The following is a 25,294-nucleotide window of genomic DNA, read 5'->3' as shown; positions in this document are numbered from 1 at the left end:
CTGGACCACCAGGGAAGTCCCTGTACTTAACCCTTTAAAGAACTGCCTAACTGTTTCCCACAGCAGCTGCACCATTTTACATTACCTCCAGCAATGCACATTGTTTTCATTTTCTCCATTCCCTTGTCAGCACTTGTTTTCTGGTTTGTCTGTCAGCTTATAACAGTCATCCTAGTGGGGGTGAAGTGGTACTTCATCCTTGTGATTTGCATCCCCTTTATGATGTTGCATATCTTATGTGCTTATTGGCCGTTTATCTTCTTTGAAGAAAACTGACAGTAATGAGTTCAAGGATGCTGATATTGGTCTTAACAGTTTTTTTAATGACAGGTGCTTACTGAGATGAGTCAAAGCTGAGCTTCACACCTTGTGTGGCTCTAGATTCTAGTCTCTGCCTTTCTAGTCCCACGAGACTGTGAAGTTCACTGTCAGCCTCTTAGCCTTGCCCTTGGGATCAGAAAAGTCTCCAGGAGAAAAGCAACCCCAAGTACAGGACACCTCCCTGTGCCACTGTCCCCTCAAATTACTGGTACTGCCATTTTTTACCATCTTGTTGGCTCTTCATGCCTGGAAAGAGTTCTGAGTTTTCTGGTGATCCTCCCTAGGAGAATTAGTCCTCATTAGTTAGTCTACCATCAATAGAAAGGCAAGTTTTATTTTTCATAAAAGTAGTAATTTTTTTGTTGTCAATTGCCTCTTTCATTGGCTTACTTAATATTTATTTAATAGCACCATTACAATGAGGAGTATACCTAGCATACATAAGTAAGGAACAAACACCACAATGTGTGTGTGTGTGTGTGTGTGTGTGTTTTTTGGCCATACCACACAGCATTATGGAGCTAGGTCCTCATCCAAAAATTGAATCCATGCACTGGAAGCACAGTGTAATCACTGGACCCCGGGGAATTCCCAATGGTTGGTTTTTTCTTTAAAAAGAGGGAATGGAGTGTATTAGTTAATTCAGTGATTTTTTTAAGTGGAGGTTGATTAAGATCATTTTATCTGTTTTTTCTACTTAAAGCTGGTATACTATAGAGGTTCTTGCTTTAAGTAAAACCTGTTGTACACAAACTTGAACGTTTTAGATATTCATGGTCATTTACATCATTGGATAACAGGTTTTTACCACTCTTTCTTGTCTTGTTTTAAAGAAAACATTCTCATTTAAACATGTCTTCCTTCAGTGGCTTCCCTGGTGGTTCAGTGGTAAAGAATCCACCTGCCAACAGGAGACATGGGTTTGCTCCCTGGGTCGGGAAGATCCCCTGGAGAAGGAAATGGCAACCCACTCCAGTATTCTTGCTTGGGAAATCCCATGGACAGAGGATCCTGTTGGGCTGCAGTCCATGGGATCACAAAAGAGTCAAACAATAGTCTTCTTTCAAAACAACATGCTAATTTCTATGCAGGAGCAGTCATAAATCCTGACTGCCAAAAAATTTTTTTAGTGTTTTTTAAAGAGAAAAAAGGCATGTAGAAACATAATTGAAATGCATGACAGTGTGGGGAGTAAACTAGTGTCTAGACAAATTCTTACAGAGTTCAGCAAAGGAAGAGTATTTTGAAGCGTATTTCTTACTTGATTTTGATGTGCTTTATTAGCTTATTCTTCTAAATACCAGAGTGTAATATATTTGAGACCTTACGTTCTAGTTATTTATGAGCTGAGTTGGTGAACTGAACTTGTTAGATCAGTTTTAGGTGCACATGAGTTGAATAAGAGTTCTCTTTCCCACTTGAGGTTTTAAGATAGTCCTTAGTGTAATTTTGTGTGCCTGAGTTCTTTTTTTTTTTTAATCTCTGTTTATAGGAAGAGCATTAAGAAGTTGGTTTTGAAAAACCTTAACAATAGCAGTCTATTCTCTCCTGTTAATCGTGATTCAGAAGATCTAGCTTCACCATCTGATTATCCAGAAAATGGAGAGAGGTAAACTGAATGCTCTTTTGGGTTACTTCTGGTCGAGAGCCTTGTTCTCATTTAGAAGAGATTCGGAGCTTAGTATTTATTCATTCAAGAAATTTTATGAAGTTGGAAGTACAACAGCATGTGAGCACCTAGAAGTTATGTCTTGTATTTACCTCTTGAGTACCATAGACACTAAAATTATATTTTTTCTGATTCAGTTCTGCAAAACTTTTCTGGTATCCATGTATGTCGTTTTGGACAGGGTTAGCATGCATGTGACATCCCCTTATCCCTCTTAAAATAAGATTTTATTTGTGATAGTTATTAAAGTGATATACAACAACTGTAACCAACACCCCCCTCAAAGCAGTACAGAAATATATAAAGGAAAAAGTACAAGTATATACAGTAATCCTTAGTAGTTCAGCATATTTTCTAATGGTTTAGAAATTTATTTATTGAGTACATTCTTAAATATTATAGTGATTATGCATGAAATGATATTCTGTAACCATTTACTATCAACATGATATGCTAACCTGCCCCTTTTTAAGTGACTCTATAACCATTATTATGAATGTAAGATAATTCAGTCAGTTCTCTTTTAGAGGATATTTAGATTATTTTGGTGTTCCTGTATTCAAAATAACGCCTCAGTGAAAAATCCTTGTATATATGTCTTTGCACTCCTATTTTTTCCTCTTTGGATAAAATTATAGTTTGATTTTTCAATAATGAAGCATTTTCTAATACTCTGTTGATTATAATATTAAAAATTTAATTTTTTCAGTTTTATATTATGACATTCACTACTGATTATTTGACCCCCACATAGTAGACTCCCTCCCCTCTTTAAGCTAAAAATGGTGACACTCAGATTCATTCACTCATTAAAATAGATCAGTTAAAGTCATGGAATCTACATTCAGTCTTCATGGGTTACAGTGCTAACTAGCACTTATAGCTTTGTGACCTTGACAAGTTATTTTCTGTGTCTGAGTTTTCTGTAAAATACAGAGAATGATAGCAGCCTGTTTTATAGGATTACTTTAAGTATTAAGTGGATTTTTAATACATGGAATTACATAGAACAGTGTCAGATACTTAATGAAGGCCTAATAATGACTGATTGTTGCTGTTTTACTACAAGGGGCTAAAACAGTAAGTATTTGTTTACTTTCTCCCTTTTCAGATTCAGTTTTCTGAGCAAACCAGTGGATGAGAATCATCAGCAGGATGGAGAAGATGAATCTCTTGTGTCACGTTTTTATACTAACCCTATTGCCAAACCCATTCCTCAAACCCCAGAAAGTGCTGGAAATAAACATAACAGCAGCAGCAGTGTAGATGATACCATCATTGCATTAAACATGCGTGCTGCCTTGCGAAATGGACTGGAAGGAAGCAGTGAAGAGACCTCTTTTCATGAGGAGTCACTGCAGGATGACCGAGAAGAAATCGAAAATAACACTTACCATATACATCCGGCAGGTCAGATTCAGATCTCTTACCAGTCATTTGAGACCTCTTATTGATCACATATTTTCATCGTAATAGAAGTTAGCTAGCTGAACTTCTAAATATTTTTTATTGCATTTTTATGAAAGTTAACATTTGAACATTTGTCACTAATGCTGTGGTTGATTTGGAATCCACATCGTTTAAATACTCCAAGTTTTATAGCAAGAGGGACTATCCTTATAACTTTTTCTAACTTCATAAATTCACATAAGTTGCTTATTCATTGTTTAATTAAAATTATAGCAGTAGTTACTTAAGCGATTTTTGAGATTTGAATTGAAATATACAGACCATAATGCCAGACTAGAGTAGGCATTCAAATGTTAATGGTTGGTTGGTTATTATCACTTTAGTTCTGTCTTTTTCTTTTTTGTCCCCGACAATGAACTGACTAGTTTATGCCAACTAATCTGGGATATAGCATAAACTGCAGGATTGAAGTATCTTGATGGGATGCTTAAAGTTTGCCTTTTTTCTCTGCTGACTTAACCTTATTTGGGTTTTGACAGTATCATTACATTTCCCCTTCCCCTTTTAACTGAGATAGTTTACATATAGTGAAGTATATAGGTCTTAAGTGTTCATTTCAGTAAATTTAGACATAAATATATATGTATACTCATATATACATATACAAACACATACACTCAAGAGAGAATATTTCTTTAACCCTGGAAGTTCGTGTTCCCATCTCCAGAAATCAACCATAGTCTGGTTTCTGTTACATAGATTAGTTCTTCCTAGTTTTTTTTGTTTTTTTTTTAATTTATATTTTAGCCACAACATGTGACTTGTAGGATCTTAGTTCCCCAAGCAGGGATCTAAACCTGCCCTCAGCAGTGACAGCACAGAGTCCTAACCACTGGACTGCCAGGGAATTCCCTTTCCTATTCTTTTTTTTTTTAATATATTTTTTAAAAACGTTTTAAAATTTTAATTATTTACTTATTTTTGGCTGCACTGGGTCTTCTTGTTGCACACAGGCTTTCTCTAGTTGCAGCAAGCTGGGGGTACTCTCTAGCTGTGATGGCTGCACAGGCTTCTTATTGTGGTGCTTCTCTGGTTGGCAAGTACAGGCTCTAAGGCATGCTGGCTTCAGTCGCTGTGGCACACAGTAGCTGTGGTGCACAGGCTTAGTTGCCCTGAAGCATGTGGGATCTTCCCAGACCAGGGATCAAACCTGTGTCCCCTGCATTGGCAGGTGCATTTTCTTATGAGATTTTATCCATGATGTATATTTAGCAGCATTTGGTTCTTTTTTATTACCATGTAGCATTGCATTATATAAATATGACAAATTTAGTTTCTCCATTCTCTTAGTGAACTTTGGGGTTATTTTGCAGTATATATTAATGTGTCTATAAACTTCCTCTATGTCTGATATCTTATTGTCTTTGTATATATCTTCTGGTCACATGGTACACTAAAGAAACAACTTTATTCTTTAACATTAAGAGTCTTGTGTTAATCTGTGTTTGTATTTAGACACCTACGTGAGTTCATTATGATACTACATCTTAAATACTCAGTCAGGATTTTTTAAAATTGTTTAGTTTTTTCACTGACCTTCTTTGTTGCCTCCCAGTTTAGAATTCCAGTCTCAAGAACACTCTAACAACCCTCTAAAACCTAAGCATATTGAGTGAGCATTGCTGGAGACTAGTTTAATCTTATGTGGGCCTTAAATTCTTGTATGGGCCTTTCTCAGAAAGCAAGTTAGCCTGATCTCTGCCTGTTAATGGAACAGGAGTGGTTAGAGCAAGCATACTCATGCTGTATTTTCTTCAGTTTCTTCTGCTGCCTACCTAGTTAGTACTTTTTAAAATAACATTAATGTAATGTAGACCTTTAAGTTTCCATTTGTCTGCGTGACTTTCTCATGCAGGGTATTTCATCTTGATTTCCGTGAGTTTTAAGAATGTGTAATATACTGTCACATGTATGTTTTCCAAACTTACTTACCTATGTAAGTGAGTTTTTTTAAGTCCTTGATTTTTTTTTTAATACTTGGTTACTCTTAGGAATGGTGTTTCTTAAAAAATCAGCTGGGGTCAGGGGTGAGCAGAAAAGAAAACCAGTTTGGAAAAATGCTTTATTCCTATATATTTTCTTTTTATATAGTAATTTATTTACTGATTATATCAGGTAATTTTTAAAATTATCCACTGTAGAAATTTTTTTACAATGAAAAAGTGAAATGAATATTGCTGAAAATTGCTCTAACCAATGTCAGTCACAACCAGTACTGTATTTTGGTTTCTTTTGTCGTAGGCATCGTTCTCACTAAGGTTGGCTACTATACTATTCCATCCATGGATGACCTTGCTAAAATTACCAATGAAAAAGGAGAATGCATTGTCTCTGACTTCACTATTGGTCGTAAAGGTGAGTCTGAATTTAAGAGTTAGTAGTGTATAACCCAGAAATCTGCACCTTGTCTTTGTAATTAAGTGAAGGAAGTGCTTGATAGCTAAATTTGTTTTTTACCTACATTTGGACCACCTTGCGGAGAAGGTGATGGCACCCCACTCCAGTAATCTTGCCTGGAAAATCTCATGGACGGAGGAGTCTGGTAGGCTGTAGTCCATGGGGCCGCAAAGAGTTGGACACAACTGAGCGACTTCACTTTCACTTTTCACTTTCATGCATTGGAGAAGGAAATGGCAACCCACTCCAGTGTTCTTGCCTGGAGAATCCCAGGGATGGGGGAGCCTGGTGGGCTGCTGTTTATGGGGTCGCACAGAGTCGGACACAACTGAAGCGACTTAGCAGCAGCAGCAGGACCACCTTGGCCTGAATGGACACTTTGATTAACAAGCAACAAAAAGACTAAAACTTTTTAATACTCTCTGGCAAGTATTTGGCTCATTGCAATTTTCTACAATTAAAATACTGTAACAGCAAATCCTAAGTGACAAAATTAATGAGATGGGTAATAATTAGGTTGTTTCATATTATTAAGTTATTATAGATAAAATTTTCTTGGGGAAGAAAGATCTCATCTTGCTGTATTGTATTAAAAGAAGAGCTCAAGTATTTCAATTCATACTGTAGGCTAGGTGCCAAGGGTTGCTTATATAGGAGCCATACAGATACTTAGGGCTTCCCAGGTGGTACTAGTGGTAAAGAACCCATCCCCCAGTGCAGGAGTTCTCAGAGAGGCAGGTTGGATCCCTGGGTTGGAAAGATTCCCTGGAGGGAGGACATGGCAACCCACTCCAGTATTCTTACCTGGAGAATCCCATGGACAGAGGAGCCTGGCAGGCTGTAGTCCCTAGGGTCTCACAGAGTCAGACACAGTAAAGCAACTTAACACGCATGCACACACGCATACAGATACTTGGGAAGAGATTTTAAACAGCTTCTTTGAGGATAACATAAGTACTATAAAAATGCACATGTTAAGCCAGGTAACAGTGTATTTGATGTCACCTTCTAATATTACAGATGAAATCGCTCATTCAAGGAATTGCTGGGTGATTTAAAATATTGATAAATGTTTAAAGCTGCTTGGTCCTTCACTGGAAGTATAAAGTGGGTATTTGCCCTCTATATAGGACAAGTTTCTAACTCTTTCCTCTGATTTATAGGTTATGGTTCAATCTATTTTGAAGGAGATGTGAATTTGACAAATCTAAATTTAGATGACATTGTACATATCCGAAGGAAAGAAGTGATTGTCTACTTAGATGATAACCAAAAACCACCTGTGGGTGAAGGACTAAATAGGTATGAATTTATTTACATATTTAACAACTAATCAGCTAAATCACAGTGTTTTTCTGTTAACACAGGTATATTCATATTATATATATTTTCCTGCAACTTGTCTCTTAGACTTACTATGTGATTATTATTTTTGTGCTTTCACTTAAAAACATAAGTGATATGGGACTTCCCTGGTCGTCCAGAGGTTAAGAATCTGCATGCTAATGCAGGGGACACAGGTTTGATCCCTGGTCTGGAAACTGTGATCCCTCATGGTGTTTGGCAACTAAGCCTATGTGCCACGACTATTGAGCCTGCGCTCTAGAGCCCATGACCCACAATTACTACTGAAGCCTGTGGATCCAGAGCTCATACTCCACAACAGGAGAAGGGACCACAATGAGAGGCCTGCACACTGCAATTAGAGAGTAGCTCCCGCTCACCGCAGCTAGAGAAAGCCTATGTGCAGCAGCAGAGACCCAGTGAAGCCAAAACAATAAAAAGTATAAGTGATAAAGAAATGCTACATTTTTCCTTTTTTGACTCCTTTCCCTAGTATTATCAGATCCAATTGTTTCCAAAACCTTTTGGAAAATACTTTTTAGTAGTATTTTTCTTCTTTTTAAAATTATTTTATTTTTGGTTGCTCTGGGTCTTCGTTGCTGTGCACAGACTTTCTTTTCTTGCGGTGGTTGAGGGCTGCTCTTCACTGCGGTGCATCGACTTCTCATTGCGGTGGCTTCTGTGCTGCAGAACACAGGCTCTAGGCACATGGACTTCGTTAGTTGTGGCTGTGAGCCCTAGAGCACACAGGCTTCAGTAATTGTGGCCTGTGCGCTCAGTAGTTGTGGTGCGAGGGCTCTAGGTGTTCCATGGCATGTGGAATCTTCTTGGACCAGGGATCGAACTCATGTCCCCTGCATTGGCAGGTGGATTCTTTTCCAGTGTGCCACCAGAAAAGTCCCTTAATAGTATTTTTTCCCCCCTTGTTTCTGCTGTGAGTGTGCTTAACTCTTTCTGTATCTTTAGTGTGAGATACTAGCTTGTAATGCAGGCCAGGTCAGAGAGCCATAGTTAAAATCCTTTGTGTTTACAACCCACTGAGATTGAACCAGGAAGAAATAGAAGATCTGAAGAACCCTGGAACTAATAAGGAAATTGAATTAGTAATCAATATCCCCTGCTCCTCCAGCTCCACCAAAGCCCTGGACCAGATGGCTTCACTGGTGAAGTTTACCAAACATTTAAAGAATTTATACCAGTTCTCCTCAAACTCTTCCCCAGAATAGAGGAGGGAGCATTTCTAACTAATTCTGTGAGGGAAACATTTCCCTGAGTCCAAAGCTAAATAAAGGTGCTGTAAGAAAAGAAGACTACAGACCAATATGTTTAATATATATTAATGTAAATACCTTCAACAAAATAACTATCAAACAGAATTCAGTGGTGCATCAACTGGATTACACACCATGACCAAATAGGATTTGTTTATGAAATGCACAGATGGCTTAACATATAAAAATTGATGAATGTAATGCATCACATTGACAGGACAAAGAAGAAAACCACATGATCATCAGTGTTGATGCAGAAAAAGCACTAGACAACATTTAACACTTTTCATGATAGAAAATAGAGTTAGAAGGAAACTACTAAGCATAATAAAAGCCATGTTAGAAAAACCCACCGTGGACATCATCTGTTATCGTTCAGTCGCTAAGTCATTTCCTACTCTTTGCGACCTCATTGTAGCACGTCAGGCTTCCCTGTCCTTCACATTGAGTTGGGTGATGCCATACAACTCTCTGTCGCTTCCTTCTCCTCCTGCCTTCAGTCTTTTCCAGCATGAGGTTATTTTTCCAATGAGTCCACTCTTCACATCAGGTGGCCAAAATATTGGAGCTTCAGTCCTTCCAATGAATATTCAGGGTTGATTTCCTTTAGTATTGACTAGTTTGATTTCCTTGCTGTCCAAGGGTCTCAAGAGACTTCTCCAGCACCACAGTTCTTCAGCTCTCAGCCTTCTTTAGGTCCAACTCTCACCTCCGTACATGATGACTCCTGGAAGAGCCATAGCTTTGACTATATGGACTTTTGTCAGCAAAGTGATGGCTTTGCTTTTTAATACACTGCCTAGGTTTGTCATAGCTTTTCTTCCAAGGAGCAAGTGTCTTAATTTTGTGGCTGCAGTCACCGTCCACAGTGTCTTTGGAGCCAAACAAAATAAAATCTGCCACTGTTTCCACTTTTTCCCTGTCTGTTTGCCATGAAGTGCTGGGACTGGATGCCATGATCTTAGTTTTTTTAATGTTGAGTTTTAAGCCAGCATTTTCACTCTTCTCTTTCACCTTCATCAAGAGGCTATTTAGTTCCTCTTTGTTTTCTGCCATTAGAGTGGTACCATCTGTATATCAGAGGTTGATATTTCTCCCAGCAGTCTTGAGTCCAGCTCGAAATTCGTCCAGCCGAGCATTTCTCATGATGTACTTACTCTACATATAAGTTAAATAAGCAGGGTGACCGTATACAACCTTGACATACTCTTTGCCCAAGTTTGAACCAATCTGTTAGTCCCTGTCCAGCTCTAACTGTTGCTTCTTGATCTGCATATAGGTTTCTCAGGTGGCAGATAAGGTGGTCTGGTATTCCCATCTCTTTAAGAATTTTCCAGTTTGTAGTGATCCACATAGTCAAAGGCTTTAGCATAGTCAATAATGCTGAGGTAGATGTTTTTCTGGAACTCTCTTGCTTTTTCAGTGGATGTTGGCAATTTGGTCGCTGGTTCCTCTGCCTTTTCTAAATCCAGCTTGTACATCTGAAAGTTCTCAGATCATGTGCTGCTGAAGCCTAGCTTGAAGAATTTTGAGCATAACCTTGCTAGCATGTGAAATGAGCACAATTGTATGGCAGTATGAACATTCTTTGGCATTGCCTATCTTTGTGATTGGAATAAAAACTGATCTTCCAATCCTGGGCCACTGCTGAGTTTTCCAAATTTGCTGACATACTGAGTGTAGCACTTTAACAGCATCATCTTTTAGAATTTTAAAAGCTCAGCTAGAATTCCATCACCTCCACTAGCTTTGATTGTAGTAATGCTTCCTAAGGCCCACTTGACTTCACACTCCAGGCTGTCTGGCTCTAGGTTAATGACTCCACCATCTTACTTATCTGAATTACTAAGATATTTTTTGTAGAGTTCTTCTTTGTATTCTTGCCACCTCTTCCTAATCTCTTCTGTTCTTTAGGTCCTTGCCTTTAGGCTCATCCTTGCATGAAATATTCCCTTGGTATCTCTAATTTTCTTGGAGAGATCTCTAGTCTTTCCCATTCTATTGTTTTCCTCTATTTCTTTGCATCATTCATTGAAGAAGTCCTCCTCTCATCACTATTCTCTGGAACTCTGCATTCAGTTGGGTATATCTTTCTCTTTCTTCTTTGCCTTTTGTTTCTCTTCTTTTCTCAGTGAACATCATAAAAAGAAGAAAAAGTGTTAGTCACTCAGTTGTGTCCAGCCCATGGGTTGTAGCCCACCAGGCTTCTCTGTCCATGAATTCTCCAGGCAAGAATACTGAAGTAGATTGCCATTTCCTTCTCCAGGGGATCTTCTGTAGTTACAGACTGAGAGCTTTTCCTGTAAGATCAGGAATAAGACAGTATTGTTTGCTTTTGCCCCCAGCATTCAACATAATACTGTAAGTCTTAACCAAAGCAGTTAAACAAGATGAAAATTAAAGATACTCAAATTGGAAAGAAAAATGTTATGTTTTCTCTCTTTACAGATGACGTGATCTTATATGTAGAAAGCCTAAAAATTCCACACAAAAATACTTATAGCTAATGAACAAATTTAGCAAAGTAGCAAGATGCAAAATCAACACAATAAAATCAATTGAGTTTCTATACATTGACAATCTGAAAAGGTAGTTATGAAAACATTTTTGTTTATAATGGCATCACAAAGAATAAAATACTTTAGGATTAAACTTAACCAAAGAGGCAAAACCTTATACATTGAAAACTACAAAACATTGTTAAGAGAAATTAAAGAAGGCAAGTAAATGAAAAGATATCCCATGTTCATGGATTGGAGAATCTAAAATTGTTATCCATGCTACCCAAAGCAGCCTACTGACTTAATGCAGTCCCTATCAGAATCCCAGCTGCATCTTTTGCAGAAATAGGAAAAATGATCCTAAAATGTAAAGAATCTCAAGGGTACCATGAGCAGTCAAATTAACCTTAAAAAACAACAAAGCTGGAGGAATCAGACTTTCTGACTTGAAAACAAAGGTACAGTAACTGAAACAGTGTGTTACTGGCATAAAGACAGACGTGTATATATGGAACAGAACAGAGAGCCCCCACATATTACAGAGCCCACATAGGAGACCTGACATAAATGGTTAAATGTTGACAGAGTTGTCAAGACCATGCAATGGGGAAAGAACAGTTTCTTCAACAAATGATTTGGGGAAAATTGGATATACGTAACAGAAGAATGAAGTTGGACCCTTACCTTATGCCATAAATAAAAATTAATTCAAAAATTGATCAAAGACCTAAAGCATAAGACTTAAAACCATAAAAAAAAACTGGTATAATATGTTTCACACTATATTTAACAAGAATTTCCTGGGTATGATACTAAATGCATAGGCAACAAATAGTGAAAATTAACTAGACTACATCAAAATTTTTAGGGCTTCCCTGGTAGCTCAGACAGTAAAGCGTCTGCCTACAGCGCGGGAGACCAGGGTTCGATCCCTGGGTCGGGAGGATCCTCTGGAGAAGGAATTGGCAACCCACTCCAGTACTCTTGCCTGGATAATCCCATGGATGGAGGAGCATGGTAGGCTACAGTCCATGGGGTCACAAAGAGTTGGACACGACTGAGCGACTTCACTTTCACATCAAAATTTAAAACTTATGTACATCAAAAAACCCAATTAACAGAATGAAAAGTCAGCAAACCCTATCTAGTTTAAGAGTTAATATCCAGAATATGAAGAACTATTTAAAAAACCATTAAAAAAAGCAATTAAAAATGGTCAGAGGATTTGGATACACAGTATGGTAGACAAATGGCCAACAAGCATATGAAAAGATGCTTAACATTGATAATAACCCATTAGGAGGTTAATTTAAAGAAAAATAACGTTTTTGCAGGAGTATGGAAAAACTGGAACCTTCGTGTATTTTGGTGAGAATATAAAATGTGCTCACAAAGAGTATATGGTTCCTCAAAAATTAGGAGTGACCCAGCATTTCCACTTCTGGGTGTATATCCAAAGCAATTGTAAACAGAGTCTTGAAAAATGTATATACCCATATTCACAGCAGCACTATTCATAATAGTCAAGAGATAGAAGAAACCCAAGTGTCCATGAATAAACAAAATGTATATGCACACTGTGGAATATTACATAGTCTTAAAAAGGGAGGAGACTTTCACATGCTGCAGAATGGATGAACCTTCAGGACATTATGCTCAGTGATTTAAGCCAGCTGCAGAAAGAAAAATACTGAGACTCACATGATTTGAGGCATCTAGAGTGTCAGATTCATAGCAGCAGTAGAATAGTGATAACTTTTATTATACCTTCTTACCTCAATAAAAAATAATGTTAAAGAAAACTCATGTTTTTATGTGGTAATTGCTGTACTAGATGCAAGGCATACTGAATGAACAAGGGCACAGTCCTTTATCTTAGATGTTGCTATTAGAAGGAATACATTACCATTATTATTAATTCACACTCATTTAATGGTTAATGTTAATACTGTGATGCTCCTGATACCTCATTCTGCAGGCTTTTGTTGTTAGTGGTAGTTGCTGCTATTACTACTATTGTTTTTACAAAGTACAGTAGTAGTATAAAACCTTCACTAAGATTTAGGTCTTTGCATTAGACTTGGTCAAGGATGCATGGCTTTAAGAGATATTAAAATTAAATTGTAAATAATTGATGTGCCCTGGTGGTTTAAAATTAAGTTGTAAATAATTGACGTGCCATGGTAGTTTGAAATAAGTGGAGTTTGATGCTCTTGAACCAGATATTTAGCTAGTTGATATGGGGTAATTCCTTACTCTTAACGCTAACTACCTTTGGAGCCAAGACTTAGGTTTATGAAACATCTGCAGAATAATTCCAAAGTAACACAGGTGCCTTTTTTGCTGTATATATAGATGTTACTTGGCTTTCTGGTCATAAATATGAAACATTTACATTTTACTTGATTGTACATTACAGAAAGGCTGAGGTTACATTGGATGGAGTTTGGCCAACAGATAAAACATCTCGTTGTTTAATAAAGAGCCCAGATCGACTTGCTGATATCAACTACGAGGGAAGGTTGGAAGCAGTTTCAAGGAAACAGGGAGCTCAGTTCAAAGAGTACCGTCCTGAAACGGGTTCTTGGGTTTTTAAGGTATAGTTGCTTAACCTTGTTCTCATAAACTGTAGTTAGAAATTATAAACGGTTTATAGTATATAAGTTACATAGTTCTGATAAACTGACAAAAAAGTTAGGGTTAGGGTTAGAAGAGATCTTTTCTTAAATTGCTTTTACAGATTAGGAAAAAGATGTAAAGACTGATGTAAAGATACACCGTAATTTACTTCAAATTACACATCACATTATACCCCAGAGCAATACAGAGCTGTTATAAACTTCATGAGCACATGATTCAAGTTCTACATCCTATCTTATGACCACTTAAATACACTTCTTTGGTGTGGTTTTCCTAATTTGGGGATATCAGGCAAAATTTTTGTCTCTTGATAAATCAGTTCTTCCCAAATAATTGTTCTTCTTTTAAAGATTTCTAGGGTGTAGAGGTTGACTTGCTCCGTTCCTTGCTAGTTCAGTCCAGTGGATTCTTTCTCTTCTAGACCAATTGGATTATTTAGCTTGTTGAAGGCCTTTGTGTAGGTCGAGAATAACTGGGGAGTATATATATGTAAAAATAGTAATGGCTCTTTCGGATATTTTTTTCTGCATTAATGTAAAGTTGATAATTATATGAGCAATTAGTACACCTACCAAACACCATCTAAATCTTAGAGAAACAATAAAATGTGGTTAGGTGACATTTCACTGTGCTTTAAATACTTTGATCTCCTCTCCATTATTATTTTTTTAAAGCTAATTCTGCAAGATTGCAGCCTTTCTGAATATAACAGTTTTGAAATTGCTTTTGTTGGATTCTTCTCAGGTCTCTCATTTTTCTAAGTATGGTCTTCAGGATTCTGATGAAGAGGAGGAGGAACGGCCATCCAAAACTAGTACAAAGAAGTTGAAGACTGCCCCTTTACCTCCTGCAGGCCAGGCCACCCCATTCCAGATGGCTCTTAATGGCAAACCAGCACCTCCACCCCAGGTAGAGACGGGACAATGAATTTGAATGGAGTCCATGATACAGAAGTTGAAAGCAAGTCATTCAGCTAGTACAAAGCTGTTCTATGACCCCTCGAACTTTGAAGAGTACAAATGTATTGGCAGTCACGTTAAGACAAGTACAAGGGGGAGGGCATGAGGTGGTACTGGCATCTGGTGTTTACTTGAGAGATTTAAAGAATTCTCTTTCTGTTTGGATCGTTCCTTCTACAGATTGTCATTCTTAAACACCCCCCCCCTCTCGTTTCATTTGGACTTGCTGAATTCTGTGCTCAGTGATCAACTTAAGATAGTATTTTGCTTGTGTGGGTTAATGCAAAGTAAATCCTACTTTGTTGACTACCTAATGTGCAGTTTAATCTTGTTACCTCCATGGTTTTTTAAAAGTTCAGTTAGCTTTCTGCAAGGATTTTTAACTCCATTTTTCTCAAGTTGTTTGCTTATACTTCAGGTAATCTCTTAATATTTGTATTTTAACAACACATAATCTTTATGAAAATAAATAAGTTTTACAATATAAGTGAATTACTTGGCTTGGGGAGAGTAGGGGCTGCATTATTTGTTGCAATTACTTGTATCGGTATTATTAAGCCAATATAAACCTTTTGCCCTTGTAAGGAAAGCTTTGTAATTTAAATATCAGGTAGTTTCTTTGCTGACTCATAAAAGAATTTTACTTTCATTTGGATGTTGTTTATATTCAATCAAGTTATAACTTTTTTTTTTCTCTGCTGCCATATTCCTTCAAAGAAGAGAATTTGATAGAAAATTTCTTTGTAAAGCATCCTCTACCTCTCAGCTGCTAAAAGCAGGATCTTTGGAATTTTCCATGCTACAATTCTTACAGCTGCTGAAATGTGCAATTTTTATGATTGATTAAATAATTTCTTGGGAGGCAACTTTCTTGAGATTTTTGTGTATATGTGTTCATGTTTGCGTGCCTGGGGGAGGGAGAGAATATGATATCAGTAGGAAATGGGAAGTATGATGACTTTTATGTTTATAATTATAGCATTTAGAATATCCCTCTATTTAGAATACATTTCTTCTGAACTAAAAAAATGCTGTAAATGAACTCAATTTTCCCACATTCATTTTGTCTGAATCATATGCTTTGTATAATCTCCCTTTCCAATGTGGTTTTTAATCTTATATAGTGTATGTATTTCTTAGGATAAGAATCAGATAACCTTTTTTTCTCCCAATAAAAGTAATATGTAGGGTACTAAAGATACAATTGAAAAAGGAAAGCTTCATCTTGTGGACAGATCAAATTTATACGATGTTAGCCATCAGTGATTTTTCCAGGATACAAATAGTAAATAACTATAAAATCTTGTGATGGCATTGTAGTAGGTAAGAGTCTTAAAAACTGAGCACCAGAAAATCTCAGGAGAACAAGTTTCTAGGACTAAGGGGAGGTGGTAAGGATCAAAATGGGTAAAGAGAGTATCGTGAATAGGTGTCTTTTTCAGATAATCCCATTTGATTGAGGAAGTGGATGGTCCTCCTTTTGGATGGAGAAGGGAGAAATGGGTAGACTTGTTTAGATATTTGGGCTAATGTGTTAGAGGAGAAACAGGGAGCTCTGGAGAACTTTTTTGTCCCAATGCCTAGTGACCTGCATGATGATAGGAGAAATGCCAGTGGCTGCGCAGTTTTTAAGTTATTAGCAACAGAAGCTACATTTTACTTGGTATGAGGAAAATAACCTGAGCCATCTGAATAAACTGGAAACAGCAGTCTTCTCATCTCAGCAACAAGATGACTGTCTTCACACTCACCGGGCTCCTTGAAGAGATTGATTTCTGTGATACTGTGTTCTTTAGGTCTGTTCTAGCTGTTTTTCTCTGACTTGGGGCAAGGGTTGGGTGGTTCCCTAAGGCGTTACATAGTTTTGTTTAATGATTACATGTATCCTACTATCTATTATATAATCTCCTCAATCCCCTCTTTGCAGTTCATTCTTAAATCCTACTTTGTTCCTTAAAAAGCAGGTGAATCTAAGCAGCCAGAAAACAGACCCTAAACATTAGACCACAGAGAGCTCCCCTTCTGTTAAGTTAGAGAAAAGGCAGAAAAACCTTAACCACAGATGAATTAGGGCAGTTGTAGAAACATTTGTTGGGTTCAGTTCAGTTCAGTCGCTCAGTCGTGTCCGACTCTTTTCGACCCCATGAATTGCAGCACGCCAGGCCTCCCTGTCCATCACCATCTCCCGGAGTTCACTCAGACTCACGTCCATCGAGTCCGTGATGCCATCCAGCCATCTCATCCTCGGTCGTCCCCTTCTCCTCCTGCCCCCAATCCCTCCCAGCATCAGAGTCTTTTCCAGTGAGTCAGCTCTTTGCATGAGGTGGCCAAAGTACTGGAGCTTCAGCTTTAGCATCATTCCTTCCAAAGAAATCCCAGGGCTGATCTCCTTCAGAATGGACTGTTTGGATCTCCTTGCAGTCCAAGGGACTCTCAAGAGTCTTCACCAACACTACAGTTTGAAAGCATCAATTCTTTGGCGCTCAGCCTTCTTCACAGTCCAACTCTCACATCCATACATGACCACAGGAAAAACCATAGCCTTGACTAGACGGACCTTAGTCGGCAAAGTAATGTCTCTGCTTTTCAATGTACTATCTAGGTTGGTCATAACTTTTCTTCCAAGGAGTAAGCGTCTTTTAATTTCATGGCTGCAGTCACCCTCTGCAGTGATTTTGGAGCCCAAAAAAATAAAGTGTGACACTGTTTCTACTGTTTCCCCATCTATTTCCCATGAAGTGATGGGACCAGATGCCATGATCTTCATTTTCTGAATGTTGAGCTTTAAGCCAACTTTTTCGCTCTCCTCTTTCACTTTCATCAAGAAGCCTTTTAGTTCCTCTTCACTTTCTGCCATAAGCGTGGTTTTGGAGCATTTGTTGTAAATGCTGATGTGAAATGCGGAGTTCAGCTGATTGCATGTCCCTTGGAGAACTTTGATTCCATGTGTCTGGCATTGGAGCTCAGGCATATTTATATCTTAAGTGCTTTCCTCCAGGTAATTGAGGTATGTACAGCCTGGTTTCAAAACTGTCAAAAGACTCCAGATCTTTAGCAGTGAGGTAGAGAGACATGTAGCTTTTTCCTCAGCCTTTTACTGCAGTATAACTTGTGTTCAGTCCCATCAAGGCACAGTACTGGACTTGCTCAGGAAGTTAGCATTGTTCGCTCGATAAGCACATTCAAATAACTGTAAAAACTGTTTAAAGGAAAAAAAAGGATTAGAATTTAGAAGAAAATTCTGTTTTATTTTGTATTTACTTTAAAAAAAATGAAGCGGCAGCTATCTAGCCTGTTGAAAAGTGGAAGTTTCTAAAAACTTTAAAGGTTTCAGTCATGAAACCTCACCTTCCATATATCTAAAGAAAGTCACTTTACAGATACTGTCTGTTTACTTAGTGTTTGTCATGGGCTTCTCAGCTCCTCACCCCCACACTCTTCTTTCCTTCCTCAGTTTCTCCTGTGTCACCAGTTTTTTATTAGTCTGCTTTTCTTTCGAGGGCTGGCTCTGAAGAACCACCTGATCTCCAAAGAGTTCTCAGAAAATAACGTCTTTTGGGGTCGTTTATTGCAATTACTTAGATATACTTAAAATTCACACATGAGGATTCTAGGAGTTTGCCAGGTCCTCATAGTTTAATAGTAATTCACTTCCCCCATCTACTTATTAGATGATACTAATTTTGAAGTCAGTACATGAGGAGGAAGCAAATAAAACCTTGATTGCATAGCATTCTTAAAGATAGTCTTGAGTCCCTCAGTCTCAAGACTTTGATAAAATCCTACCAGTTTGCTTCTAAAAGTGTTCTAAATGAGCACCTCTTTTTATTAGTCCTTTGTTGAATAGTATAGTAAATTGAAACTCTCCTCCTCCTCCCTTTCCTCTCATCTATGCTTGCTCCTTATCCTTTCATAGTTACTAGCCTTTTCTCCTATGTGGCAGGCACTGCATTAAATAACTAAATGTTGTGGATTTAACAATGTGGTTAGTGTTAGATATAGAAAATAGTAGACTATGTCTGCGGAGAAGGCAATGGCACCCCATTCCAGTACTCTTGCCTGGAACATCCTGTGGACAGAGGAGCCTAGAAGGCTGCAGTCCATGGAGTCGCTGAGGGTCAGACACGACTGAGTGACTTCACTTTCACTTTTATGCATTGGAGAAGGAAATGGCAACCCAGTCAGTGTTCTTGCCTGGAGAATCCCAGGGACGGGGGAGCCTGGTGGGCTGCTGTCTATGGGGTCGCACAGAGTCACACACAACTGAAGCGACTTAGCAGCAGCAGGCTATATCTGCTTTCAAGCATTTACAATCTGCTGGGACAAAAATAATATATACATGAAATTATAATATACATTGTATAAAATAGGTATAGACAAGGTATTATGGGAGCCCAACAGAAAAGAGTATCCTGATATTTTGACAGAGGATGGGGAGTGTTATAACTTTTCTTAAAAGTGAATTGGTTAAAAATGAACATACCGGGGGGGCATTGGACTGTTCTTCTAATTCCTCTAATTATAATGGTAGGATCACCACCAGGGCTTTTAAATTTTTTTTTTTAGAATTTTAAAGCATCAAAGTAGCTTGCCTGTAGCCTCCCCAATAGGTTTAAACATTTTATATATATATATATATATATATAAAACTTTTGTCTTTTAACCATTTAGCCTTCAGTTTTGTTAGAGCAGTCTTTAGGGAATGTTCACAACATAAGTAACAATTCACTACAAATCCAACACCTCAACATTTCTACAGTTATAGATGGCAGTAGTCATTCTCAGTAAGGATATTTGTTAAAGGAATTCAGGGGAGTACGAGATAATATACTATTGAAAATAAAGTTTAAAAAGTTACACTAATGGTCATTTCTTGGTTCAAAGAAATCATGAAACTTTTTTTAACCACCTATTGTATAATTGGATCCATTTGAAGTCTACTGTGAAACAGGCCATTCATGAAAGACAAACCAGAAATTGTGGAAGGTTAGTAATCTACAGATGATATATTATGAAAGAAAAATAGGTAGAACAACTTTTAGCTTTGAGAATGTTTCATAAATTAGCATAGCCATTTGTTAACATTTTACCAGATCATGTGTGAGTTTAGGACATATTTAATGTGAATTTGCACTGAGCCAATTTTACAGTATGTTTCAGCTCTCTGAATGTTTACCTTTTCAAACTGTTAATAGACTGTTAATCATGACTGTATCTTTAAAACTCCCTAATAATTGTAAATCTAACTCTTGATACATTTAAACATATTTAAACCTGAAAGAATTATTCCCAGGTTAAAATTGTTCCTAGTAGTACTTTGTTTTTTTTTTCTTCTGGGAAACATGTTCTTCATCTGATACAATATCCATGTGATACTGCACAGGTGGAGCTAACCTTAGGATTCAGTCTCCCAAAAAATAAATTCCAGGCCCCAAATTGTGTTTGTGATAACTAGAAATTTATTTCTAAATGCTTTTAAGAAAATGCAGAGGTACTAGAAACTTTGGTATTTGTGTCTTTTATTCTCTCTCCCCTATGGCTTCTGGCTGCAAGGCACTGTGAGGTCATGGTAACTCTGTATAAATCAGAAAATTATGGTTGCTAAAAGTAAGGCATAATCATAGTCTGAAGTTGACTATTTTTTCAGTATGGGTGCTGGCTTAGGTCCAGGCTCCAGACCATAATATTATGAAAGGGTAATTCCATGAATCTTCATTTGGATCCCAAGTGATAATAGAGGAATTTTGGGGAAATTGTTCTTCAATACGCTAGCAAATATATTACTTCACATGATGATAGAATGGGCAGAATCTAATGTTATATCATATTTTGAATAAAGTAAATATGGTCTAGAAGCTCTATGTCTATTTGGTGTCATTTAATGCTGCTTCCCTGATCTTTCTGCTGTCTACAGAGCCAGAGCCCAGAGGTGGAGCAGTTAGGGAGGGTTGTGGAACTGGACAGTGACATGGTAGATATCACCCAGGAGCCAGTTTTGGATTCCATGTTAGAAGAGAGCGTGCCTGAGGATCAGGAACCCGTGTCCGCCTCAACACACATTGCATCTTCACTGGGAATTAATCCACATGTGTTACAGGTGAAGTCCTAACCCACCCTTATTATAAGAATCGAAACTAGTATTCATCTTCCTTTCTTAATACCAGGCCTTTTCTTTCATTAGTCCTTTAAGGGCATTGAACAGTCACTGGAATGAGAAAAAAACAGGAATATGGCCCATGTCAGGCATCATTTTGCCATTGGTGGAAGGAAGGCTATATTGAGATTCAGAAGACCTAGAGTCTAGGCCCAGTTTTATAACTATTACAGTGTGACTTTGGGCAAGTCGTTTAACATCTGTGAGCACTGATTTTTCTCTACAAAATATTAACTTCATTTACAGAGAGGTTTTGAGGCTCTGGAAAGTGCTCCACAGAAGTTTTTTTTTTTTTTTAATTATAGTTACAGGTTTCTTTAAACTGTCCCAATTTCTCCTTGCCTATGCCTTTTGTCATTATATGAATTTAGCCTTTGGCTTATATTTGACTTTAAAATCAATTCATTCAGCAAATATTTAAGCTGCTGCTGTGTGCCAGCCTCTGGTGAGACTATATACAAAGCAGAGAAGTTTTATGTAACTTCTGTCCTTCAGGCACATACAGTATAACAGAGTTAGACACACAAATGTTGTACTAGCTCTGGACATGACCTGAGGCAGAGCTTTTTAATTGGTTGTTGTAAGCTGTGTTTTTCTTTTATGGCCTTTGGATTTGGGGGAGCACATTCATTCTATAGATATTGCTTTTTTAGATCATGAAAGCATCATTGCTTGCTGATGAAGAAGATGTAGATACAGTCTTGGATCAGCGCATCACTCACCTTCCTTCTAAAGCAGATACTTCTCAAGAAATATGTTCTCCCAGGCTCCCCATCTCAGCAACTCACTCATCAAAACCTCGTTCATTAGGTACTGTAAAAGATGCTCTTTTACAAGAAAGCTGTAAAGTCTGGCTTTTCACATTTCTTCTAAGCTGAGTCAACTTCTGTAGCAGACAACTCCAAACTATGATCAATGGTGCAGACACAAAGTTGTATGGGGAAAAAAAAGCATTTCTGTTTTGTTTAGGGGTTTGTTTTTATTTGCTTATGAGTGTGGCTTAGATAGTAAGCTCAGTTCTCCTAATTTTTATCAGACCTTAGAAGAATCAACAAGTTGTTCTGTACTGTACTCTTTGTGCAATTCTAACACTATCCTTATTGTTTTCTAGGGGCAAATGTTGCTTCCTATCATGTATAAAACTTTTCAGATTTCTGCTTTCCGCTGAAATTTGCCAAATTTCCAGGAAAGCAATTTCCTGTTTTATTTTAAAGCTTTTCTTATCTCTTCTAGTGGACTTATAATTATGTGGGATTGGGGCCAGAGTATTGATATCAATAAAAGAGTTAAGTAGGTATAATTTCAAAACATTTTGACAGCCAGGAGACCTACCAGGAAGGGATTTGTTCATGTTGCCTTAAAAACTGTTTATTTTTCAATTCTTTTGAGTACCCTTATTAACTTGCCTTTAAAAAATGCTTTAATGAAGCATCAGTTAAACATTTATAAGCTTTTCCATAATGAACACTACATGAAAATCTTATACTTCAATCAGCAACTCCTTGCTTTAGACAGGAAGTAGATAAAATTGAAAAACAGGCAAAAGTAACAAAAACTATCCTGAAAGCCATATATGCAATTACAAGATATCTCAGTGGATTTGGTTTCTTAATTCTAGCATTGAGCACTGGAGTGGTAGGAATTTTGAATTTTGATCTTACCAACTTTTTATATTGACTAAAGAGTAAACATTTGCATTTTGATAAGGGCGTGAACATTGGTGTCAGATTTACCTGGGTTTATCTGTCAGTACTGACACTTAGGAGCTTTGTACAAGTCACTTAACTGGGCCCAGTTTTCTCATCTATAAAATGAGGACTGCAGTGTTCTTCATTTAAAGTTATTGAAGGATGAAATGAAACTGTATACAAATGGATTATATAGAGTCTGCTTCAGATAAGTGCTACATAGATTTTTTAAATAATAGTAATAGTGTTGTTATTGTTGTTGACATTATCATTAGAATTCCTGCCTTGATTTCCCACGTGAAAATTATTTCTGCAGTCTGATATAACCTGCTTCTAGTCATCTATATCGGACTTAATTATTGATAGTTTAATAAAACTATAATTTCAGCTTTGCTGGTTGTTACTTAAGGATCAATAGGCTGTATTTTCTAATAGTCTTTTTTTCCTCCTTATTTTAGTAAGTGGGTTACTACAATCAAAATTTACAAGTGGGACTTTTCTTTCACCAAGTGCCTCTTTACAAGAATGTCGTACTCCCAGAACATCATCGTTGATGAATATCCCATCCACATCCCCTTGGTCTATTCCTCCACCCCTGACTTCTGTGTTTACGGTGCCCAGCCCAGCCCCTGAGTTTCAGTTGAAAACAGTGGGTACACGCAGACAACCAGGCCTAGTCCCTCTTAAAAAGTCTGTCACCTATGGAAAGGGGAAGCTCCTGATGGACATGGCCCTATTTATGGGACGATCATTTCGGGTTGGTTGGGGCCCCAACTGGACACTCGCTAATAGTGGAGAACAGCTGAGTGGTTCTCTGGAACTGGAAAATCATCAGATTGCTGACTGTATGGAATATGGATTCCTACCTAATCCAGTAGCTGTTAAATCGTGAGTCACATTTCCTTGTTTTCTGAGAAAGGCAATGTGGTAGGTGAACAAAAGCTTTTCATCACCAGAAGACACAAGGTCAGGGCTCCATTTTGTGATTTTCTAGATATATTCTTAGTACAGTGTTATTGGCATAATTAAAAATTATGTAATACTTACCTAATGATAATTATTAATAACTTGCCATTAATAACTCCCATTTGTATCATCAAGGTATGAAGAGTATATTAATTCTTACCTAATGGTTAAACTTCAGTTGGAAAAGATAACAGACCCAAAGCTAATTGCTGTAGCATTCCTTGAATTTTCATCCTTTTTATTAGTCATTTTTCCATTTTCTCACTTAAGATATTTGTAATTTCTTCATATATAAGGTATATTCTCAATAAAGCACCTTCTCTGTATCTTTGACCTAATAAGGTAAATGTATAAACTATAGATAATCCTTTATAGTTTGATATTAGGAAACAGAATTTCTTTAAAATCATAGTAGAATGTTTGTATCCAATTTTGTAATTAGATAAAAAGAAAGATTTTATCATAGGAACATTCTGCCATCTGTCTTTATTTTCTGTCTTATTTGTTATTTGCCCTTGTAGCCTAACTGAGTCTCCATTCAAAGTTCATTTGGAAAAACTTAGTTTGAGGCAAAAGAAGCTGGACAAAGACCTGCAATTATACCAGACATCTCTGGAGCTTAAATTAAAACATAGCACTGTTCACGTGGATGAGCTGTGTCCTCTTATTGTCCCCAATCCGGGAGTTGCTGTCATTCATGACTATGCAGATTGGATTAAGGAAGCATCGGCAGATTTATTGGAACCACAGAGTGAGTATGGACTATGCTGCTAACCTTTGATGTCCCAGGAACAGGAGTAGCAGCATACATTCATAGCAGGATGTATTTCCTCATGCCAGTGTAGTGGGTGGATGCCAAGCTTGGACTTAATCTGTAGTTGAGTTGTGATGAACAGAATCTCAAGCAGGGAGAAATTCTATCATTTTTTATCATCACTTTTACACCCCTGTTCAGAGGAACTGTAGCCAGTTCCTCTTGTGAATTTATGAAATTAGATCTCTTACCCCACCCAGAGAACACAGAGTAGTACCTAAGTCCTACTCATTCCTCCGTGTCTAATTCAAGTCCCACTTGTTCTTCCCAACAACTTGGGTGATTATGACTTCTCTTCCTGACCTCTTTCACTTATTACCTTTCTATAATGATTGTGACCATGTTTTTCTGAACCCATACTTTGATTAAGGGCTTTTCTAATTTAGGCACTTAATTTCAAGGAAAATTAGAAAAGTTTAACATGTAGAAAAATTACGTTTCACACATCAGTTCACATCACTTTTATTGTGAAATGGGTGCTATTTTAGAATGTTCCGTACCACACGTTTTGGAACTTGCTTATGTTCATTTCTTTGTGTTTGCTTCAGTTGTCTCATCTCTTCAAATATGTGAGTTGTCATCCCATTGCATACTTGGTGAATAGCATAAAGTGGTAAACAGTGCTCCCTTTTTGTTTTCCTTCACCGTGGGCAGTATAGCATAGTGACTAAGAATTGGACTCCAATTACTTGAATTTGAATCCTGGCTCTGTTACATCTTGCCTGTAATTTTGAGCAAGTCACTTAAAGTTCCATACTTCAGTTTCCTCATCTGTAAAATGAAGATGGTAGCTATCATAGTTACATTGTGTAGATTGAGTTGGTTTTCTCTTAAGGACATTTGAACAGTATCATTTAAGCTCACTAAATTGTTAGGCTGTAGCAGAGAATAATCCTTTGCAAATTCTTAGAGCACTATCTATTTCTTAATAAAGCATTTGTGAACAAAAGTTGATCAAATCAGAGGATTTTTCTCTATCATTTGAGACTATATTAGCCATAATTAGGCTAGAGGAATCTGTTTAATGGAGCATAGAGTTACATTTGTTTGTAAGTACCATGGGAACATGGAGTAAGCAGGCAGTTAACACCACACACCTC

General features: G+C 37.4%; 1 protein-coding gene across 3 annotated transcripts in view; it reads left to right on the top strand.

The window, feature by feature from the left end:
* NUP98 (nucleoporin 98) overlaps positions 1 to 25,294 on the top strand; it is an 88,110-nt gene that overhangs the window by 47,745 nt on the left and 15,071 nt on the right. For all 3 annotated transcript variants that reach the window (XM_018059429.1, XM_018059428.1, XM_018059427.1), the window contains exons 15-24: positions 1,814 to 1,930; positions 3,102 to 3,400; positions 5,702 to 5,815; positions 7,021 to 7,159; positions 13,393 to 13,570; positions 14,358 to 14,522; positions 20,487 to 20,669; positions 21,380 to 21,536; positions 22,873 to 23,302; positions 23,902 to 24,131. In XM_018059429.1, the coding sequence (XP_017914918.1) occupies positions 1,814 to 1,930; positions 3,102 to 3,400; positions 5,702 to 5,815; positions 7,021 to 7,159; positions 13,393 to 13,570; positions 14,358 to 14,522; positions 20,487 to 20,669; positions 21,380 to 21,536; positions 22,873 to 23,302; positions 23,902 to 24,131 (2,012 nt within the window). The remainder of the gene's footprint in view (positions 1 to 1,813; positions 1,931 to 3,101; positions 3,401 to 5,701; positions 5,816 to 7,020; positions 7,160 to 13,392; positions 13,571 to 14,357; positions 14,523 to 20,486; positions 20,670 to 21,379; positions 21,537 to 22,872; positions 23,303 to 23,901; positions 24,132 to 25,294) is intronic.

Source organism: Capra hircus, chromosome 15 (genome assembly GCF_001704415.2).
Source record: "Capra hircus breed San Clemente chromosome 15, ASM170441v1, whole genome shotgun sequence".
Lineage (NCBI taxonomy): Eukaryota > Metazoa > Chordata > Mammalia > Artiodactyla > Bovidae > Capra > Capra hircus.
The sequence above is the reverse complement of the archived record's forward strand: the minus strand, read 5'-3'. Positions and strand labels throughout refer to the sequence as shown.